This window comes from Vanessa cardui, chromosome 28 (assembly GCF_905220365.1).
Source record: "Vanessa cardui chromosome 28, ilVanCard2.1, whole genome shotgun sequence".
Classification (NCBI taxonomy): domain Eukaryota; kingdom Metazoa; phylum Arthropoda; class Insecta; order Lepidoptera; family Nymphalidae; genus Vanessa; species Vanessa cardui.
Genome location: NC_061150.1, coordinates 1,431,986 through 1,453,061, shown reverse-complemented (window position 1 = coordinate 1,453,061; position 21,076 = coordinate 1,431,986). Strand labels below are relative to the sequence as shown.

Here is a 21,076-nt window from a genome sequence, read left to right as displayed (position 1 = left end):
CTTATTCCCAATAGACGACCATGTAGGCTGTATAGGTATTTTTTATCGACTGTGTAATTTTCGTAATGCTGTACGGGATATTGTATAATGTACATTAATTATTCCGGAAAAATACTTTTTTAGTAAGAAAACAAAATAACATCAAAACGGCATACGGTTTTGTGATCGTTATTAAATAAAAACTAGTATTTTAAGATTGAATATTAATAATCCTTTGCGATTGAAAACGAAAATTAGAAGTCATAAAAAATAGACTATCATACTTTTTTGCTGACTGTACAACACTGATATTAATAATCTGTTATTTGTTGATTTCAAATCGATAATATAATCTTGATACAGGAGTAGTTTTACGGACACGAATAGATGCAACATTGGTACATATCTAAGGTCGATCCCAGTCTCAGATTGTAGATATAATAATAAATTATTAATAATACTTATAATACATTTAATAGCGCAAAGAATTCTCGGATAATTAAACGTAATTAATAAGATATCCAATCGTTATCAATTATTAATAATTTCGTATACGAAATATGAATTTTAATCTCTGAGATTGTCTATGGGTACATACACACACATACAGAAGGAGGTGTCATAGAGCTTGACAACTTCTCAATTGTGAGTTAAAACACATGCACAAAGCACACAATAATAACAACAGCCTTTAAATTTCCCACTGTTAAGGCCTCTCCCTTTGAGGAGAAGGTTTGGAACATATTCCACCACACAATACACATGTGGCAGAATTTCTATGAAATCAGACACATGCAGGATATTTTCCTTCACCACTGAGCACGAGATGAATTATTAACACAAATTAAGCACTGAGCATTAGGTGGTGCTTGTCTGTGAACCCGCAATTATCGGTTAAGATGCACGCGTTCTAACCACTGCGCCATCTCGGCTCTTAACATTACAAAACACACACAATGATATAAAGAACGACGCACACAAACAACGCACACGTTTTCTTAACTCTGAATGCAACGGACGATCTCGGATAGCAGAAGGAATTAAGTGCCAAGTTGTCTTTCGCGGTTTAAATTCCTATGGAATTAAACGTTTAATTTTTTTAATAATATTTTTAGACTTTATAGTCATTTTAATTGAACTTTCAGTAGGTTTCGTTAAAAAACAAAAACCTCGATTTAATTAAAGATTCTAAGGGAAGATAATCATTTAAATGAAACTAGTTATAACGGATTTGAATCGTGTATATTAATTATTTTTGACATTAATTAATATACGTAATTCAAATCCGTTATAACTAGTTTCATTTAAATGTGTAATAATCGTGAAAATTTAAGACAACATTAAGATAAATCATGTTTTTGCGTAATCTTTTAAACCTAAAATTGTCAATTATTATATAGTAACATTTGCGGCGCTAAGATCGAAGCAAAAATATTGATGTAATTGCTTAATAATGACATTCCAAGGATAAAATTATACTATAATAAATGCAAATATTGATACATTATATACCGTAAACTATTATTTTTTTAATTGTTTTATCTCTTCCATTAATTCATATAGTTTCTAAATAAATACTTTAATTATACATTTTGAAAGTAAAACTAATAAATATTTAATTTCCTAAAGTAGATCATTGATATGAGCTAAACATAAAACAGGGCCTAATGTTAACCCTTGTGGGACTCCCGAACTTATTAAATGGAATTCTTTCAATAGTATAAAAGTAGAGTTCTCAATAATAACTTATTAGTAGTTCAAACAGACCCAGTTATATAACCACTGTATATTAGTTGTACAATTTGAGTCATTTTATTTTAAGTTTAGTCAAAAGCCTTATATTAATCAATACTATTAATAATAGTAATTATGTGTAAGAGGTCGGTCACTTTACTTCAATTCACGAGAGTCTTTCCATATGACATATTATCACCAAGACTTATCAGATTTCTATTAATCATGTTCATTCCAACCCAATATGTCCACTAACCAAGTAGCAATATCTCCATCTCTCTCACTCTTTCACATTTCTCACATATATTTAAGGGGTTGACACTATAAATCAATAACAGGAGCTAGAGCGCACTGGTGATTTTTGTCACGGTGACTTTATAGTGTTTGTCATTGTCGCGCCACGTTTCCAAAGCGGAGTGCGCTCATTAATAGATACAGTGACGAAACATTTTCGAAATCGAAGTGTCATTTGCCACTAGGGATTTCGAAGAGACGGTCGTTCTCTGTTAACTCGTGAGACTCGGCAGAAAAAGAAAGCTAAGAGATTACTGGGTACTAATTTCTTCCCACGCTTTAATTTTCACGTGAATATCTTAATACTCTTTCAATTTTTTATCATAGAGAGCTGGTCTCTTTTCCATTTCTTCTATTAGAAAATCATTATCAATTTCATCTTCATGAATGTTTACATTTGAATGACAATTGTCACGTCGTAACATGCGCGCAACTTCATACATACAGACTGTCAAGTATAAGTTGACGTTCCTGTGGCAGCACCTGCTACACCTTTGTCTTGCCACTTTTTTGTTTATTTTACCAATATCTCCCTAGAAAATAATTCTCTACGTCTCATTTTAATAGATTTTGGGTAAGTTTTCTTAATAAGGGTAAATAAAGCAAATAAGATATAAAAGAACAAAAAAAATAGTACATGTTGTCACACGCCAACTTACACTTGACGCGCTATATTCACGGACTTGACAAGAGTGACGAAACAGTCACCATGACAAAAATCTCCAGTGCGCGCTAGCTCTAATAGTTACCTTGTTATAGATGTGTATGTAATAAAATAATGAGAATATTTTGTTTCTTCCAATAATTAATTTAGAACTGAATCATTTTACAATTTTATCAAGGCGTTTGATTGAATATTCATCAAATATTGATATATTACAGTCGGGATAAGAAAAGGTTCGTTACCTTAAGACCTATCTTCGTGTGCTCAGTGTGAGCGATAATCCGCTTTACCGATCGAGAGTGACATATTGCGTCGCAATGATTCGACGTTTAGATACAAAAGGTACTAAGCGCTTAAGACTTTATAAAGGAATGAAATTGAAAACTGACGAAGGTTTTCTTACTCTGACTGTACATAAATTAGATTGTATAGTTAGTTTAAGTTTAGAAATAGACTTTTAAAAATATATATATATTGTATAGTTAAGGCATTTAGTATTTGTGCAATAATATTAATAATAATTGGTTGTATATTTATTAATTGCTTGTTTTATGTTATAAATATATATATATAGCTTCATCAGTAAGATAATATGGAAGAATAGGTTTCAGATCTTGTACGAAAATTACAAAACAGTGTACTGGTAAAGTAACAACCTGTGTTCCTGCAGGTTTCCTCACGACGTTTTCCTTCATCGCTGAGCGCGAGATGAATTAAAAACACAAATTAAGCACATAAATAATCAGTGGTGCTTGCCTGGGTTTGAACCCGAAATCATCGCTTAAGAAGCACGCGTTCTAACCACTGGGCCATCTCAGCTCAAGCGTACTGGTAATATTTACATATACTCTATTCCGATCACGAGAGGAAAAAAAGACAAATATAAAATTTGACCTTGAAATGACGCGATATCATTGGTCAAGAGCTTGTATAATCTGTGGTATTCATTATGGATTTTCGAATGCCATTTTGAACGTTGACTAAGCTGTTATCGGAATTAAGTAAATGTTAAGAGGTAGTCGTTAAGTGGAATACTGTTGTATTAACAAACAACAACAACAGCCTGTAAATTTCTCACCGCTGGGCTAAGGCCTCGTCTCCCTTTGAGGAGAAGGTTTGGAACATATTCCACAACGCTGTTCGTGTTGGTGGAATATACATGTGGCAGAATTCCTATGAAATTAGACACATAACCTGCATGTTTAGTTCCTCACGATGTGATTTTCCTTCACCGTCGAGCACGAGATGAATTATAAACACAAAATAAGCATAAGAGTATTCAGTGGATTTGAACCCGCAATCATCGGTAAAGATGTTCGTGTTCTAATCACTGGGCCATCTCGGTTCTATTGTTGTTGTTTTATAAATATTAACATATTGTTAAAGAACTTTTATTAGTACGCGGTATCGCTAAATGTGTGATTCCAATGTTTGTCAATCGTCATTCTTTAAGTGGAAAGACCCATAGACGTAAATAATCAAAAACCGTTACGTTTAAAAAGTTTGACATCTGTCATGAGTCTTGAATGTTTTTTTTTAAATGTCGTTTATTCAGTTCCAACATTTGATTCCAATTTATTTGCCATGTAAGTTTGTTTCAGATTTATTTGTGTTTTATTTATTTTTTGTATATTTTGTAAATACATTTTAAATAAACATTATGATAATAATTCTGTGTTTTTATTGCTGCTGAAGTCCTTAAGTACAAGTACTACTAGTACAAGTACTACTAGTACTTGTAAGCACTTTTAAATACCTTTTTTGTAACTAAAACATTGTGTTCGCCTTCATCGACACTATTTAATTTAGTTTATTCTTTTGTTGTACACCACATAGAGAAATAAAAATAAATATAACAAATATCTGGCCTCGATAGAACAGGCGTACAATTTTGGCGACCGACAGGTGTAGGATAGGTCATAGAATATAAAGTGGGTAGTGCTGTACTAATAAATAAAATAATATGAGTCTATTATTAAAACTAATATAATTATAGAATATAAATATAGAATACACAAATTATATATCAATTAATAAATTATATTATCAATACATATAAAATAAATAAATATACATATCAATGTAAATACAATGAGTACGAATATATACGATGTCTTCAAGCATAACGGAAAAAAATACAAAACAAATAAACAATACTATTACTAAACTATTCTATTATATAATTTAAAAAAAAAATGCTATTTGGAGGTAGAATATGTGAATATGAATTAAGATGACAAATTCAGTTTTAATGAACTCGTCGCATTTTGATAAATGGACCATTTCTCTACACAGTTGTAAAAGTAACCGAAGCGAATCGCAGCGCTAATATGTTATTGTAATTGTCAATTCGTTTTGATGGTTTTATTATATATAATAAAAGTACATAATACTGAAGAGTGATGTATGACATAAGTTATAAAATAACATGAAATAAGGAGCTAAATATTTCTACAGTTATTGTTGTGTTTCGGTTAAATGGTGAGTGAGCTGGTGTAATTACAGGCACAAGGGACATAACATCTCAGCTCCCAAGGTTGGTGGCGCATTGACGATGTAAGGAATAGTTAATATTTCTTACAGCGTCATTGTCTATGGGTGATGGTTACCATCAGGTAGCCCATATGCTCGTCCGCCAACCTAATTCATAAAAAAAAAAATATAGTATGAGTCTTCAAACGAGCTTAAGGACGGTTTTTAACTTTTCAGGAGTACCTTAATGCGTTGTGTCAGGAGTGAATTAAGTAATTATGAGAGCCAATGTGTATTTATTCAGTGTTTGAATTATTCGAATTTAAGAAAAACGACATTTGTTTTAGTGGAAAACATATTTTAGCGACTATTTGTTTAAATAATAAATATTAAAATCGAGATTTTGTAAAATAAAATTAAATTTATAAAATAGCATTAAAGTTGTTTCGATAAAATTTATTTCTGATTTGTTTAAAAACATTATTTGATACGTCATGTCATTGTCAACTGTCAATCTAGAAATATCAAAGTATGTTTTTAAACTTACCTTTTCAAGTTTTCAGATTTACAAAATAAATACTATCAATTCAATGCTTTTATAGAAAAGCTTCAAAGAAAAGCCATAAAAAAATAAAACAAAAGCTTAATGCGACTCATAGATTCAAATGGATTACGAATTAAGTTCAATTATCAAAAAAGAGAAACAGGAATTTTTAGAAGATAATAATGACAATTATTTACCATTACGTTTCGGTATTAAAATAAAAGTTGAAAAAGAGACGATACTCGACGATTGGTGTTTACAGGATGTATTGTTAACGAACGACTACGAAACTATAAGTTACCTGAAACTGAAAGAGGAGAGCGAACAATCTTGTGTAATATGTAATGAAAACTTTACTGATAGGTTTGTGCGTGATATTACATAAAAAAAAACTTTTTATTTTTTTTAAAGATAACAGTTGTAGTACTCAGAGGCTTTAAATTATAATGCCAATTATTTTTATACTAAATTAGAATGTCATTGTTTCAAAAATCGTTTTGTAAAAATAGTAAATTAGCTTTAATGTTAATTGACGTATTTGAGTATACTTAGCTTATGAATTTGCTATTTTATGATAAAAATAGTTATGCAATGTTATTGTTTCAGCTTCTCTCTGTATAAACACAATCTCGTTCACCTAAAAGTGCCTTTAATACAACGTAAATTATTCATGTGTGATGCCTGTCCCGCCTTCTATAACAAGAAAAATGACCTCCAAAACCACATATTACTAACCCACCAACCAAAGAGATTATATTATGGTGATGTATTAATAACAAAGTCATTACATAAGTGTCAAATTTGTGAAAAAACATTTGCATATAAAAGTTGGTTCGATCATGTAAAAAATGTCCACGGACAGCTTAGATTGAAATGCGAAAAGTGTAATTTAACATTTAAGTGTGAAAGATATTTAAAAAGGCATATATTGTACATACATGAGGGTGTCAAACCTTCTTGGCGTTACCATAAAGTTAAGTCTGCTAATATCAAAACATACATTCAGTGTGAAGTATGCCCTGCCAGATTCACTAATAAAAATTCTTTAACTACTCATACGAGGAATTGTCATAGCGATAAAAGGTACAAATGTAAAATTTGCAAATCTATATTAAAGAGTAAGTCGTACTTGTTGACACATATCAATAGAGTTCATTATGACGATGGGAAGTTGCACTGTTGTGATATTTGTGGTAAGATTTTTAAGTCACCGAGATATGTGAGAGTACATATTAAAAATGCACACGGCACTCAGAAGAAATATAAAAAAAATAAGCCATAATGCATTATTTATTGAGCTTTATATACAATTAACATGTTTAATGAATAAAATCTGTCAAGTCTCAAGTCTTTAAATAAAGAATGCTCGTGCCCCAAACTGACCAGTAAATTAACTCTTCAGTAAGGGCTCATACTGATCTGCTTAACATACATAATCAAGATACCTGATGATAGATTGTGTGTGTCACCAGTTATGCTACCAAGTTTCAGAATACCATAAAAAACATCAAGCATTGATACTATCAGGACAGGTATGAACAATAAATATTAAAAAAAAACTATTATAATTTTAAAACAAATTACTTAAGTTATTTATTCAACAGATCAAATTAAGACTTTTTTAATTATTTCTTTATTTTAATGATTGTCTCATTTTTTAATAGATGGTTAATTTGATACAAATTGTGCTGATCTAAACTAGTGTTACGAATTAGAATTTGTCTGCTGCTCTTTCACGGCTTTACTACAGTATTGAATTTGAATTTGGTGTAAAAATGACTTGAACTCCATTGTCGTAGGTTAGGTTTTACGAAACACATGACTCTGAAATGTGAGTGTCATCTAGTACTAAAAAACCAATGATGTTGTAGTAAACAGATATGTTATTAACGCGCAAAAAGTGAAGACTAGAAAACGTCCTAATTGGGACTATTGCCTTTAGTCATTTTACGTAGTAATACGTTATAATACATTATAATTACGTAGTAATACGTTTTACGTAATTACGGCGCGGCACACTTTTTTCTGTTGTTTAGTATGGATATAACATATCTGTTTATTAGAATTACATTGTAAAAATCAATGACTGTGTCAATTTTGATGTATCAGGGGAGATGGGATCAGAGTACTGAAAAAAAAACAATTATTAAAAAATACATTAAGATTTGATCTAGCGCCGCCACTGACCACACCACTTTTCCGATATTACTCAGGACTGGACAGGATGTTCTGTAAACCACACATCTTGATTTAAGACGATTTTGAGCAACAAATGTCTTCTGTTATATCTTAAGAACAAATTAATTACATATACACATTGTTAAACTATACATAAGTTAATTTATTAAAAAAAATACTTTATTGTTATACATTATTGTTTTTTTTTTATTGTCCGAATTCATCAAGAGGTTAAAATAATAAGAGCAAAATATATTTGAGGTTTTATTATTGTCTAAACTATTTAATATTACAACTATTAACAACATTATTTACAATACAGATAAAACACTACATCATCTATTACAACTTTTTTCTTTCAAATTGTAGTTTTATGCTCTCACTTTTATATGAAAAGAATTTAAGATTATAATGAGGTTGTTAAGTAGAAGGCAAGCTCAAGGAGTAAGACTTAGGGCATAATAAAAAAATATTAAAAAATCTTGTGCCAACGTCAGATTATTTTGCCTTTGTCTCAAGTATGAGATACAATAAATATTGATTGGTATCTACAAATGGCAAAACTCAACAGTAAATTCATACGAGAAATTCATAGGGTAAACAACACTTATTCATCTAGTATTAAAGTGTTGTTTTGATTAAATACCACTACAGGGGTTTACCGGGAACTACTGTCTGTCAAAATGTAGTTCTCAAGATCTAAAATGCAAATTATGTGTAATATTATACACTTTTATTGCTCAGGAAATATTGCAGTAGTATTTTGAAACCTACTTGTTTCAACCATCTGATATACTGTCCTGTAATGCTATCTGTAATTTTTGGACAACCTTATATGTTAGGAACTTGGTTAAACATGTTTATTCTCTAAGTTTGTGGTAATGTATAATTTTATTGAAATTTTAATTCATACAAAAGTGATAGACATAATATTCCCATTAATATTAATTTCATAGTCTATTCTCCAGTCTTAACATCTTTTTCACTTATTGCTTGCTTTTCGAACATAAGTCTTAGTTTTTCAGTAGCAGATACGGACAATCTGTTGTTGGCACCAAACTTGGGATCAGGTAATGTAGCTACATTGAGTTCTGGGTCTTTGAAAGTGAATGGAGTCCATGGTCCCTGGACAGATGGGTAATCTGTGTACTGGTATTTTCTGAGACGAGCTCCAGCAACGTCGCCTTGCTGGGTACGAAGTACTTCCATCCATTTTGTTATTTCTGAATGAGTCTTATTATGCACACTCATCCATACTCTATCACCATTTACTAAAACATTAATTATTCACATGATAAATAGTTTGAAATGAATGTTAAATATTTATATATTCTATTATTTTTAAATATTAAAATAATAAATATTTGTAGTATTTAATTGTGCAAGTTTCATAAGGAAAATTACTTTATTTTATCCACACTAAACTTTTAAAAGTTACTTTTTTTAAGCAATTTCCTCTACATGCTACATATAATATTGATAATATTAGGATATTTAAGTTTCAAAAAGCTTGTTATAGATTTGAGAAAAGTGAAATAGAAATGTACTCATTTTTTTTTAATATAACCCTGACACTTACAATATTCAGCAACAAGAACAGGCCCTCTATGTCTACGAGGCTTTAGGTATACGACCACACTCGGGTTTTGCTTCGCGAAATCGACTAGATCTTGTTCGATGAAATCTCTGTAACGAAAATTCAAACGAGTTCTTATAAGTTACAGTGATAAAAATTGTTAAAAAAAGTTTCAATTAAATAAGAATTTATTCATTAATAAGTTCAGTTTTAATTTTGAAACAATTTTATTTCATTATATTTGGTAAAGATAAAAGTTCTATAATTATATTTTTAGTTTTATGCCTAAGTAGATGAAAGAAATAAATTTTCACAATATTTTTCTTTTTTTTTTAAATTGTTTAAGGCTAAATATTTTTAAGGCTAATGTTTAATTTTTTAATATTTTGTAAGCACCTAATTCCGCGGCTCCCACCGTGACTTTTACAGAATTTCAGAACAACTCTTTGCAATTGGCATACGTAGCGACCAACACCATTTTGTAAAGGCGCTCGGACGAACGCCGATTTCATAAACATATTTTTATTAGACATTTTCACTAATAAATTGTTAAAAATAAATATATCAAATTTTAAGGTTAGGAATCAGACTGATAAGTCAAAATCACGTAATTGACTTTGACATATACCATAGTATGGAATGAAAAGTATTTAAACCGTAAAAGTATCGTTTATTTTTTTTCTAATCGATTTTTTAGATTAATTCATTAGATTAAAAATGAAAGCTAAGTTAATGATTATATTATTAGTATGAGTATATATTTACGTTAAACTAAATTATAATATTTTTTATTAAACGAAGATTTATATTTTATTGATTAAAGATATATTTTTAAAAGCATTTGGATTTTGATTGTCAAAACTGAACTTGTTTTCTTTTTAAACCATTTTTTAAATTATACTTCTGAACTGCACGTTAAAGTTCTTAGCTTAATGTCAAGTTGCTCAAAAGAGACCTTACCTTATATAATTAAAATATCTTAAAATTTGACTAGGTCATGAAACTGAATAGGCTAGACAATGCGAAAAATAAAAATGGTTATTTAGTAACGAAACTTGAAAATAATACTTAATTTATGCAAAAATCAATAAAAAATAATGCATTTTTTCAAACGTTTGTCACGTGACACAAAACGCTTCTGATTGGCCGGGCTGATGATGAAGTCACTTTCTTGTAAACCTTGCTTTTATACTATATGTACCACGGATTAAAATACAGCAAAGTGACGTCACCGACCCCTTTGCAGCGCCATATTGTCCAAGTAGCGATTTCGCGCGATATTTAGCAGGATATATTAATTTAAATAATTGTATTTAATTAACATGACTTTGAATTTTTTAAATGTTGAAAAAGAGTAACTACTGAGTGTACCAGTTTGAATGGTTACGTCACTCTTAGGTTCGATTCCCGGCTAAGTCTATGTAGATTATCATTAGTTTTCTATGTTTTCTTGGGTCTGGCTGTTTGTGACGTCGTTTCTTCTGATTCTCCATAACACAAGTGCGTTAGCTACTTACACTGGGATCAGAGTAATGTATGTGATGTTGTCCAATCCAATCCAATCAAATCAAAATAAACTTTATTCAAGTAGGCTTTTACAAACACTTTTGAATCGTCATTTTACAATTAAGTGAAGCTACCACCGGTTCGGAAAGTAGATTCTACCGAGAAGAACCGGCAGTTCTTCTCGGTCTCGGCCCCCGTCTCAAAAGTGCTTGTAAAAGCCTACTTCAATAAAGTTTATTTAAAGGCAAATATGTACTAGAAATAAAAAAATCTACTTTTACTGGGTTCCTTAACCTCTACTAAATAATATAAAATGGATTTTAAAAACCAGTCAAATAACCTATTGTTACTAATATATTCATCTTTATAGTTGTTAATTTTATAGGTTGCCATTTAACGTACTTTAACAGGTTCTTAAACTGTGTTAAAATTAGGAATTTAAAATTATGTTCTTATATTGGCTGATATGAACAAAACAAACAAACAAAGAATATATGGTCAAAATAAAAAGCTTCGAGTTTTCCCTATCTGAATTCAATTTATGCAGTATAAACTTAATCTATGAAAAAAGTACTAAATCATTAAACACGTCATCAGACACATTAACACCTTAACACGCTATGCTAGTAAAATACACACACATTTTTCTCTCCACTATAGATATTAAAGTACAGTACTGGGCTAAGGCCTCCTCTAGCCATTACAACTGGGCCATCTCAACTATAGATATTAAGTCTGAATTAATTAGATTATTGAAACAGAAGCCAGACCAGTCTTGCCGTGAGTGTCCACGTTTCGGCTCCGTATATCATGACGGGTAGGACGCACTGATTGAAGACTTTTGTCTTAAGGCACTGTGGGATCGACGATGTAAGGATTCGACGTAACTTCCCAAACGCTGCCTAACCCAGCTGAATTCTTCTATTCACCTCGTTCTCAAGGTTGTTCCTACCTGCCAAAGTCTGCCCGTGGCAGACATATTTTGGAACAACTTCGAGGACGGTACCGTGTATCGCAATCGGTTCCGGTAGAACATTTTCATTAAACATGACCTCGATTTAATCCAAGTTCATCCGTAGGCCGATACGCATAGAAGGATCAGCCAGTTGGTTCAGCATCAGTCGTAAGTTCTCCAGCGATTCTGCCAAGATGAAGATGTCGTCTGCGAATCTTAAGTGAGAGATGTATTCGCCAATGATGTTGATGCCACGACCTTTCCAGTTCACCGTCTTGAACATATCCTCCATTGCATTAGTAAACAATTTGGGAGAAATAACGTCCCCTTGTCTTACTCCTGAATGCAATAAAATTTATTACACAGGCAGAGTAACCACAACGCTCAACTTCAAAAATAGTTATAGCACTTTATTGTAAATACAACACTATTTATACAAAATTCAAATCATATTTAATGTTGGTACGCGGTTGTTAACAAGTGGAAACAGGCACCCAGCTGTTGTTGCATGTAATAACAACTCTCAATAATATATTATATCCTGATTTATTTACCTATACTTTATTATTTGTATAATGTATTATTTATAATTACGTTATTCATTATGTTTATGAAATTAACAGTGATTTACCTCACTAGTTCGTCAACTGACTTCCGACTATTTTTTTTAAATGAGATAGGACGCGTCAAAATGGACGCCATTCTGTTTTTTAAAAATAACTGTATAACGTTACGCTTACTAGTGCAGCGTATAAAATTGAGAGTGTGTTAAGTGTTTTATTTTCTTAAAAACCTACAAGTGTTAACACGGTAGATGTAAATATCTTGCCAAAAAATTAAAGAAAATTGAAACATCATTTATAATTAATGAAATAAATATAAGGTTATTCGATATTCTAATTGCTACGTTTGGGCTTCCAATGTGGAGTTACTTCCTTCCAGGATATCGGTGAAATTTCTACAGATATATAAAATAATCCTTTATGGATTTTTTATAACTTGGTTTTACTTTTAGTTGTTTCTTTTTTTATTAATAAATTAATTTAAAGTACATTAAGTTATTGTTCATTTTTATTTATAGTAAAATATTTATTATGCCCTTTTAAAGTATTTATTATTTCTGGCCGGTAAGACTGTTAACTAGAAAAAAATTCGGTGTATTTAAAAAAGTTTATTATGTAAAAATAATATTTACATCAAAATTACACGAACATTTTGCAGTATAACTTTCATACGTCATAATTAGAAATGGATTGAAAGGCTTGAGTTTATTATCTATATTTTACAGATACATAATTAATATCCTGCAAAATATTTTATAATACAAAATTAAAAGTATTCTCTATTATTTATATATATTTTGATATATATTGTATCTTTAATAAAATAAAAAAAGAGACTAAAGCATGTCTATGCATAAATTGTACAAAAGATTATGAAACTTGGAAGAATAATTTAAGTACAATTACAAGATCATTTAAAAAAAAAAACAAAATTAAAATGCATCGAATATAAAATAGTACAAAGTCCACGGAGAAAGAAGGAAACATACACTAATTAATTAATAAGTGAAATTGTTTAGATTCTACTGACAAAAATATGCAAGCAAGAAAAAATAAAAAAAAAATCTGAAAGAATCGTAAACCTCCGGGATACTGAGTTTAATTATAATATGTAAATTCAAGTAAATTTCATACTAAATATTTTATTATAAATAGTTAAATATCATATAAATAATTATATAACTGACAGAGTTATGAATTATTTATTTAATTATTAATATATGTTATCGATTACTTTGATACCCTTTTCTTTTCGGTATACTACACTATTTATTCGAATTATTAAAGAGTATAAAGTAATTGACTTTAGTTCAACAAAGAAACAATAAAACATATTAAAATTGACATTTTAAAATTTAAATTGTAATAAAACCTTTGTTTATGCTACAAAGAAAAATTAAATTAAAAAAAAAGAACATAATTGCGCAGTAAAATTTTATCCTTGGACAGATTTAAAAGCAAATTTAAAATCTGACATAAATACTTATTTTAAAGTGTTGTATTAACCGACAAAATGGCCGACATTTGGCCTTGTTACAGTGGTAAATTAAGTAAATGTTAATGACTTCGGTAACAGTTTCATGTTGTTAATATTAGAACATAATATATTTCGCAAATTTGAATTGCGAAATAAATATTACCATAAATGAAAATCCGTTTCAATCGGCAATTTCCCTGAAAAATATACTTAATTATTACAAATAAAACAAACTTTATTATCCAAAAACACCGATCGTTATATTATTTTATTCTTTATTTCTTTCTTCAAGTTGTTTTATTCGAACAGGAACTTGTACAGCGGGGAGGTCGACGCTTTTGGCGCGACGGCGGCCATTTTCTATGTCCATGTTTGTACGGCGCGCTTCAGGCGGGAGAGGTTGTAGATCTGGTAATGTTGGACGTTTCCTAGCAAGCTCCGGTGTACGGAGAGTTCCACCTGATATTAAGGAAATAATAAGTTTAATTGTAACACAAACCACACAATTTACTTGGTGGTAGGGCTTTGTGCAAGCCCACCTGTGTAGGTACTACGCACACATCAGATATTCTACAGCTAAACAACAGTACGCAGTATTGTTGTGTTCCGGTTTGAAGGGAGAGTGAGCCAGTGTAACTACAGGCACAAGGGGCATAGCATCTTAGTTCCCAAGGTAGGTGGCGCATTGACGATGTAAGGAATAGTTAATATTTCTTACAGCGTCATTGTCTATGGGTGATGGTGACCACTTACCATCAGATGGGCCATATGCTCTTCCCCAGACCTATTACTTATAAAAAATCTTAAATATACAATTAATTTTAAAAGTTTAATAGATTTTCTAGTTAGATGTACCTCTGTTACTGCTAGGAGGTTATCTAATTAGTTACGAAGTAGTTTTATACGCGATCAACTTGATGCTATTAACTGGGATCTGTTATAATATTTGAGAGTACACAGATACGCTATCACTCATACGGAAAACATAGCGAGAACATCATTCGTAGAAATTCTGCCACATGTGTATTCCACCAACCCGCATTGGAACAGAGTGATGGAATATGTTGCAAAACCTTCTCCTCAAAGGTAGAGGAGGCCTTTAGTGGGAATTTACAGGCTGTTGTTGTTTGTCAATAATTCACCTGGTCACTTTGACTCACCTTTCCTCCTCGGCGCGTTCAGCTGCGTCTCACACGCTTGAGGCCCGCTCTTGGATAAAAAAGACTCCTCGTTTTGGGTTGACTTCTCACAACCGTCCGCGCGCGTACGAGCCCCTAGCTTTGGACTACTGAAACAAGTTGGGCGTTGTACTGCAGGAAAGTTAAAAAAAAACACTTAGTTTTCAATTTTTTATCCCGAGAATGTAATGTAAGTTTGTGTAAGTGTGGCGCTGACTTAAATTAAACGCAGGACACAATCGTGAAATGCCAGTGATTGATTGATTTGACCACCAATAAGTGAGTATAGTACGATACAACTTAGATGTAGCATCGGTAAATTCAATTTCGATAGAAATGGCTCTCTATCGCGCCATTCGACGCTACTCGTCGTTATAGATTCCCGCGTCAGTTCAACCCGAGAAAGCAAGTGCATGTAAATCGACGTGTCAAATTGACGAATATTTTATGTCATATGATATTACAAGTTATTACGTTAGTGTAAATTCACATAAGAAATAAATATTGATAATTTGGGATAGCGTACTTAATTCGGATGTGATCGGTTTTACGAATTTTGCCGATGATACGTCTAAGTTGTACTACACCGCTTCCATCATCATCATCATCATTACACAGTATAAACCAAAGTCACTTACCGCTGTCTGTCCCTATGTATGCTTAGATCGTTAGAATTACACAACGGATTTTGATGCGGTTTCTTTAATAGATAGAGTGATTCGAGAGGAAGCTTTTTGTATTATAATACATGTACAATATAGTAAAGAAACATTGATAATTTTAAAAGTTACTATTTTCGTGTCGTAAATTAATACATTTTTGTTCTTACATTGCAAACGCTGGCTGAACCCTACGAGATAGATCAAAATAATGTACTACAGTATTGTACACCTTAAAAAGATCTTCCAAAGAATCCGCGATGATATATGTCTATCTTTTAAAGATAACCCACAAACAAAGTAAACAATTTCTTATCTAAAAAGTAAATGGCTTTTTACGAGAATTAATGACTTATTTTCGAAGAGATTTTAAGCAATACGCAATTAATCCTGTAAAATGTAATGTATGTGATGTTTGTTTATAGTTTACACCGAAGAAGAACACCTCGAATATTACCTATATTAAATATTATTTTTGATTTTTTTTTTAAAATAATATTTAAAATGAGCCGATGTAGACATATGATATGGTAAAATAATTTTTTTTCCAATATTTATTTATATACTAGCTGTGCCCGCGACCTTGTACGCGTTTGAATTTAAGAAAAAATAAATATTAATGTAGCCTAAGCTACTCCCTATTATATCAGTTAGTTGCCAGTGAAAGCCCCTCAAAATCGGTCCAACCGTTCCAGAGATTAGCCGGAACAAACAGACAGACAGAGAGACAAAAATTGTAAAAAAAATATTTTGCTATATGTACCCTGCATTGAGTAATAAAAGGGTTATTTTAATATTACAAACAGGCACTCCAATTTTATTATATTTATAGATACTGAACAGAAAATATATGGTTTGGAAGGGTGGTATAATGTATAAATGACAACTAACCTCTGTTCCATGAGTAACTTGGTGAGCCTCGCGACCTCAGCTCTCAAATGATTGAGCTCCTTCTCCCTCGAGCGAGCTTCCTGCTCAGCACTGCGCTCTCGGGCCGCCAGACGAGCGCGGATGTCGTCAAAACTATCACAAACAATATATAGCTAGAAGATGTCAGTAAAACTTTTGATGCAATCAAAATCAAAAAGCTTCCTATCTGTTTTTTGTTTTGTTTTATGTATAGGTTGGCGGACGGTAAGTGACCACCTGATGGTAAGTGGTCACGATCACCCATAGACAATGACGCTGTAAGAAACATTAACTATTCCTTACATCGTCAATGTGCTACCAACCTTGGGAACTAAGATGTTACGTCCCTTGTGCCTGTAGTTACTGGCTCACTCATCCTTCAAACCGGAACACAACAATACTGAGTAATGTTATTTGGCGGTAGAATAACTGATAAATGGGGTGTACCTATCCAGACGGGCTTGCACAAAGTCCTACCACCAAGTAAAACCACCAAGTATCTTATCCTAATCGTTCAATTTTTGACCCTAAATGTCTCCGTAAGATTACAAAATTCCTTACAATTTCAATCTATTTCGTCAGATTGTAAACTGTCTGCTGATGTTCAGTGAATATATAAAATGAAAAATGTATTAAAGTAGAATTTAAAAAAGGCTAGGACTACTTTGAGACCCTGGATGTTGTTTAAATTAAATACTAAAAACGCATATATATAAGCAATTATTTATAGCAAAAAGTGTTTCAACGGACAATATATTTAGTGTGAAACACTGTTGCTGAGATTATGCGGCTATGGAAGAGCCGAGGTGAATTTGAATTTTCATGTGCTTAATTCGTGTTTATAATTCATCTCGAGCTCGACATCGTGAGGAAACCTGCATGTGTAATATCAACGAAATTCCGCTACATGTGAGGTGGGGGAATATACTCCTAACTTCTTCAAAGGGAGAAGAGGCCAGTTGGAAATTTACAGGTCTTTATTATTAATTTGATGTTTGTCTGGATCGGTACGAACTTTTTGGATATACCAATATATTATGTATCTCGATAGGAAAAATATTTACTACAACATATACTTACCTTTATCTTTCGTAAATATTGTAAAGAGTATGTTTATGATTGACATTAAGAACTATAAAAATATAAAAAGTATTTTGTAATTTCTTGTTAACATTAATATCAGAATGTCTAGAATATTTAATGGGTAGTCATTTAAAGATTAATTAAAAACAATATGGCTATGGTTTAAACAACTAGAACAATGCTTACAGTTTCCTTAAACACGCACACTTCCTTGTCAAATGGTCGATTTGCTCCTGCGACGCCTTCCGAATCTGCTTCATATTGGACTCATCTTCTATCCTCTTCTCACGGAGCTCCTTTTCTCGCTCTAGCGCTTCTCTATTTCGTTAATTAGGGTAAAAGGGTAAGTAAGGGGTTACTTAGATTGTTGTGTATTTGTTTCAGTGTTTTGTGACGGAATTTTAGCGTTTGAATTTGCCTAAAATGACAAGAAACTATTGGAGCATCTTTGGACGGCTTTCTAGTGCTTATAATATTAGTTTTGAACTTACGATCTTTTGGAAACGTACGTTAACACCTTTATTAAAACTTCCCTAATTTGCTATGTTTTGCGGATAATTTGTACGAATTATTACAAAAGGGTAATTTAGCTTCTTAGCATTGGAAGTAGAATAGCCTAAAACGACAAGAAACAATTGGAGCATCAAGTTTGTGGGGTTTTCTGGGGCTTATAATATTGGAGTATTGGATTTACGATATTTTCGGGACTTATGTTAGCCCTCTTATATAAAATTCACTAATTTGTTATGTATTCGGCTAGTACAAAATATTATAAAAGTTTTCATTAAGATATTGGCAGGTACATTTGGAAATCTTATAACAGTCTGGGTATACCTCAGTGCCTTGGAACCAGATAATGTCAAAAATAGTTCCAAGTTTGAAAATTGTCCTCGTTCTCTGCTTCGGAAACTCTGTTACTTACAATTACATTTGCGTTTTACGAATTTGTGAAGTTTGTCAAATCTTCGCGAGCAATCGCGCTTCTATCGAAAATGTTTTCAAGAGCTCTACAGAAACAAATTCGAAATCCACACAAGATATTGTCTTATGATATTTTGGCATTTAGAAGCTTAAAGCTGGATGAGCTTATAGTACAGCATTGCTCGTCTGCAAGGGTTGGATTATACAACTGCTTTAGGCTGTGCCCGCGACATTGTACGCGTTTGAATTAACAACAAAAACATTATTGTAGCCTAAGTTACTACTTATTATATCAGTAATCTGCCAGTGAAAGTCCCATCAAAATCGGTCCAGCCGTTCCAGAGATTAGCCGGAACAAACATACAGACAAACAAAAATTGTAAAAATGTTATTTTGGTATATGAACCGTGTGTACGTATGCATTGAAAAAAGGGCTATTTTAATATTACAAACAGACACTCCAATTTTATTATATGTATAGTTATTTAGAAGAGAATTTTCCTTTAGCACCAAAATTACATGATAATTTGAAGAATCTCTTATGTAAACAATGGTTGTAAATAAAAAAGATTATGTATAGAAAAGAAATAAAAATTTAATTTTGATAATGAAGTGTTAATTTAGCTGTAGCAATATACAATAATGAACATATAACATAATATCAACTAATACACAAGCTTCTATGATACATGATGTATATATTAAAATAATTCTTTGCATATAAAGTATAGTCAGAGAGAATTTGGTCTGAATATTTATTATTAAAAAAAAAACATATAAAACCTTTTTTGTTATTTTTTTATATACAAAGAAAGTAAGACTAGACGATGCTCCTCAAATACATATATTATGTCTATACTTAGTATATAAAGTTATTTATATATATATCAGTCCAAAACGGCAGTAACATTTCAAAACAATTGACTATACATACAATCTAAACAACATTTTTTTGTATTATTTTCAATATTTTCACATAAAATCTATACAATACTATTATTGTGTGATTAATGTTTTCTTCTATATCTCATATAGAATAAGATAGCTATAGAGAGAAGGAAGATCGCTAGAGCGAGACGGAGCGAACCGATGAGCACGCATGCGCATGGCGCCACTAACGCGCTGACCCAACCGCAACTGTTAAAACAACCGCCAAAAACTTCTATAGCTATTATACAGACTGTCAAGAATAAATTGGCGTTCCTGTGGCAGCACCTGCTACACCCTTTGTCTTGCCACTTTTTTGTTTATTTTACCACCATCTCCCTAGAAAATAATTCTCTACGTCTCATTTTTAATAGATTTTGGGTAAGTTTTCTTAATGAGGGTAAATAAAACAAATGAGTTATAAATGACAACAAAAAAAAATAGTACATGTTTTTGCCACACGCCAACTTACACTTGACGCGCTATATTATTAAGTTTTTATATTATCTGTGACATAAGGTTCTTTATTTGTGCTAATAGGCTAAAAATAAAGCGTCAATTATTGTAATCAGTATATATTATCAGTTTAAATATGGTTATTTATTAACGAAAGTTTAAAATAATAAGTAATTTAATCAAAAATCCATAAATAAAAATTATTTTCGGCGGATTTATAATGACGTCACTTGCTTGTTAACCTCGTTTACCTATTTTATATATAGTAATTACTACAGACTACAATACAGGCAAGTGACGTCACCGATCCCATTGCTGCTCCATATTGTCAAAGTAGCGTTTTCGCGCGCTATTTAAATATGGAATTTTCTTTTTGAAAATTTTTTGAAAATTTTTCGGCAAATAAAAAACCAACTATTACTGGGTTCCTTAACCTCTACTAAATAATATAAAATGCCTTTTAAGATCCAGTCAAAGAGCCTATACCATTTTTGACTTATTTACAGACTACTGTCGTATTCGTTCGATTATGGTATAGGTTGGCGGACGAGCATATGAACCACCTGATGGTAAATGGTCATCATCACCAATAGACCATGACGCTGTAAGAAATATTAACTATTCCTTACATCGTCAATACGCCACCAATCTTGGGAACTAAGATGCTATATCCCTTGTGCCTGTAGTTACACTGGCTCACTCACCCTTCAGACCGGAACACAACAATACTGCGTACTGTTGTTTAGCGGTCGAATATCTGATGAGTGGGTGGTACCTACACAGGCGGGCTTGCCCTACCACCAAGTAAGTATATCTAGCTAGTCAAAATAAATAGGAGCCAATAGTTAGCTACTAAGTTTACTTTACGAGTTGCGTGTACGACTTCTATGCACTCTTGTAAAGCTTTGCTGCCAATCAACAAAATTGGCTGTTTATTATTAGATTGTTTATAGTACGAGACTTTGTCAAGATATATAAATAATCTCGTATTATTAATTAAC

At 31.7% G+C, this 21,076-nt stretch overlaps 3 protein-coding genes across 7 annotated transcripts in view; 1 reads left to right on the top strand and 2 right to left on the bottom strand.

Annotated features, from left to right (window-relative positions):
- The first annotated feature begins 5,662 nt into the window (after positions 1–5,662).
- Positions 5,663–7,021, top strand: LOC124541737 (zinc finger protein 626-like). Its single transcript, XM_047119678.1, has 3 exons — positions 5,663–5,745; positions 5,781–6,050; positions 6,294–7,021. The coding sequence occupies exons 2-3, from the start codon at positions 5,809–5,811 to the stop codon at positions 6,967–6,969; spliced, it is 918 nt and encodes a 305-aa protein (XP_046975634.1). The 5' UTR covers positions 5,663–5,745; positions 5,781–5,808; the 3' UTR covers positions 6,970–7,021.
- Positions 7,022–8,818: 1,797 nt separating this feature from the next.
- Positions 8,819–10,057, bottom strand: LOC124541530 (39S ribosomal protein L43, mitochondrial). Its single transcript, XM_047119446.1, has 3 exons — positions 9,838–10,057; positions 9,445–9,551; positions 8,819–9,136 (listed from the first exon to the last, which is right to left on the bottom strand). Exons 1-3 carry the CDS (start codon positions 9,972–9,974, stop codon positions 8,823–8,825), a joined length of 558 nt encoding a protein of 185 aa, XP_046975402.1. The 5' UTR covers positions 9,975–10,057; the 3' UTR covers positions 8,819–8,822.
- A 3,001-nt stretch (positions 10,058–13,058) lies between these two features.
- The window catches only part of LOC124541466 (calponin homology domain-containing protein DDB_G0272472), a 61,907-nt gene continuing 53,889 nt past the window's right edge, over positions 13,059–21,076 (bottom strand). For 2 of the 5 annotated variants that reach the window (XM_047119379.1, XM_047119380.1), the window contains exons 13-16: positions 17,958–18,089; positions 16,671–16,802; positions 15,103–15,230; positions 13,059–14,401 (exon numbers count right to left, since the gene is read on the bottom strand). In XM_047119379.1, coding sequence (XP_046975335.1) covers positions 14,211–14,401; positions 15,103–15,230; positions 16,671–16,802; positions 17,958–18,089 — 583 coding nt within the window. In that variant the 3' untranslated portion in view covers positions 13,059–14,210. Of the gene's footprint in view, positions 14,402–15,102; positions 15,253–16,670; positions 16,803–17,957; positions 18,090–19,648; positions 19,830–21,076 lie in introns of those variants that run through there. The other 3 variants (XM_047119381.1, XR_006967252.1, XM_047119382.1) reach the window with 3 other exon arrangements.

Bases quoted from the DNA above. Each gene is read 5' to 3' on its own strand.
- LOC124541530 (XM_047119446.1), bottom strand. From the start codon at position 9,974: ATGTCTAATAAAAATATGTTTATGAAATCGGCGTTCGTCCGAGCGCCT. The intron at 9,552-9,837 runs GTGCTTACAAAA...TTTTCGTTACAG, and splicing joins GGTGGGAGCCGCGGAATTAG to AGATTTCATCGAACAAGATC. The intron at 9,137-9,444 runs GTAAGTGTCAGG...TTAATGTTTTAG, and splicing joins TGTTCTTGTTGCTGAATATT to TAAATGGTGATAGAGTATGG.
- LOC124541737 (XM_047119678.1), top strand. From the start codon at position 5,809: ATGGATTACGAATTAAGTTCAATTATCAAAAAAGAGAAACAGGAATTT. The intron at 6,051-6,293 runs GTTTGTGCGTGA...TTATTGTTTCAG, and splicing joins AATGAAAACTTTACTGATAG to CTTCTCTCTGTATAAACACA.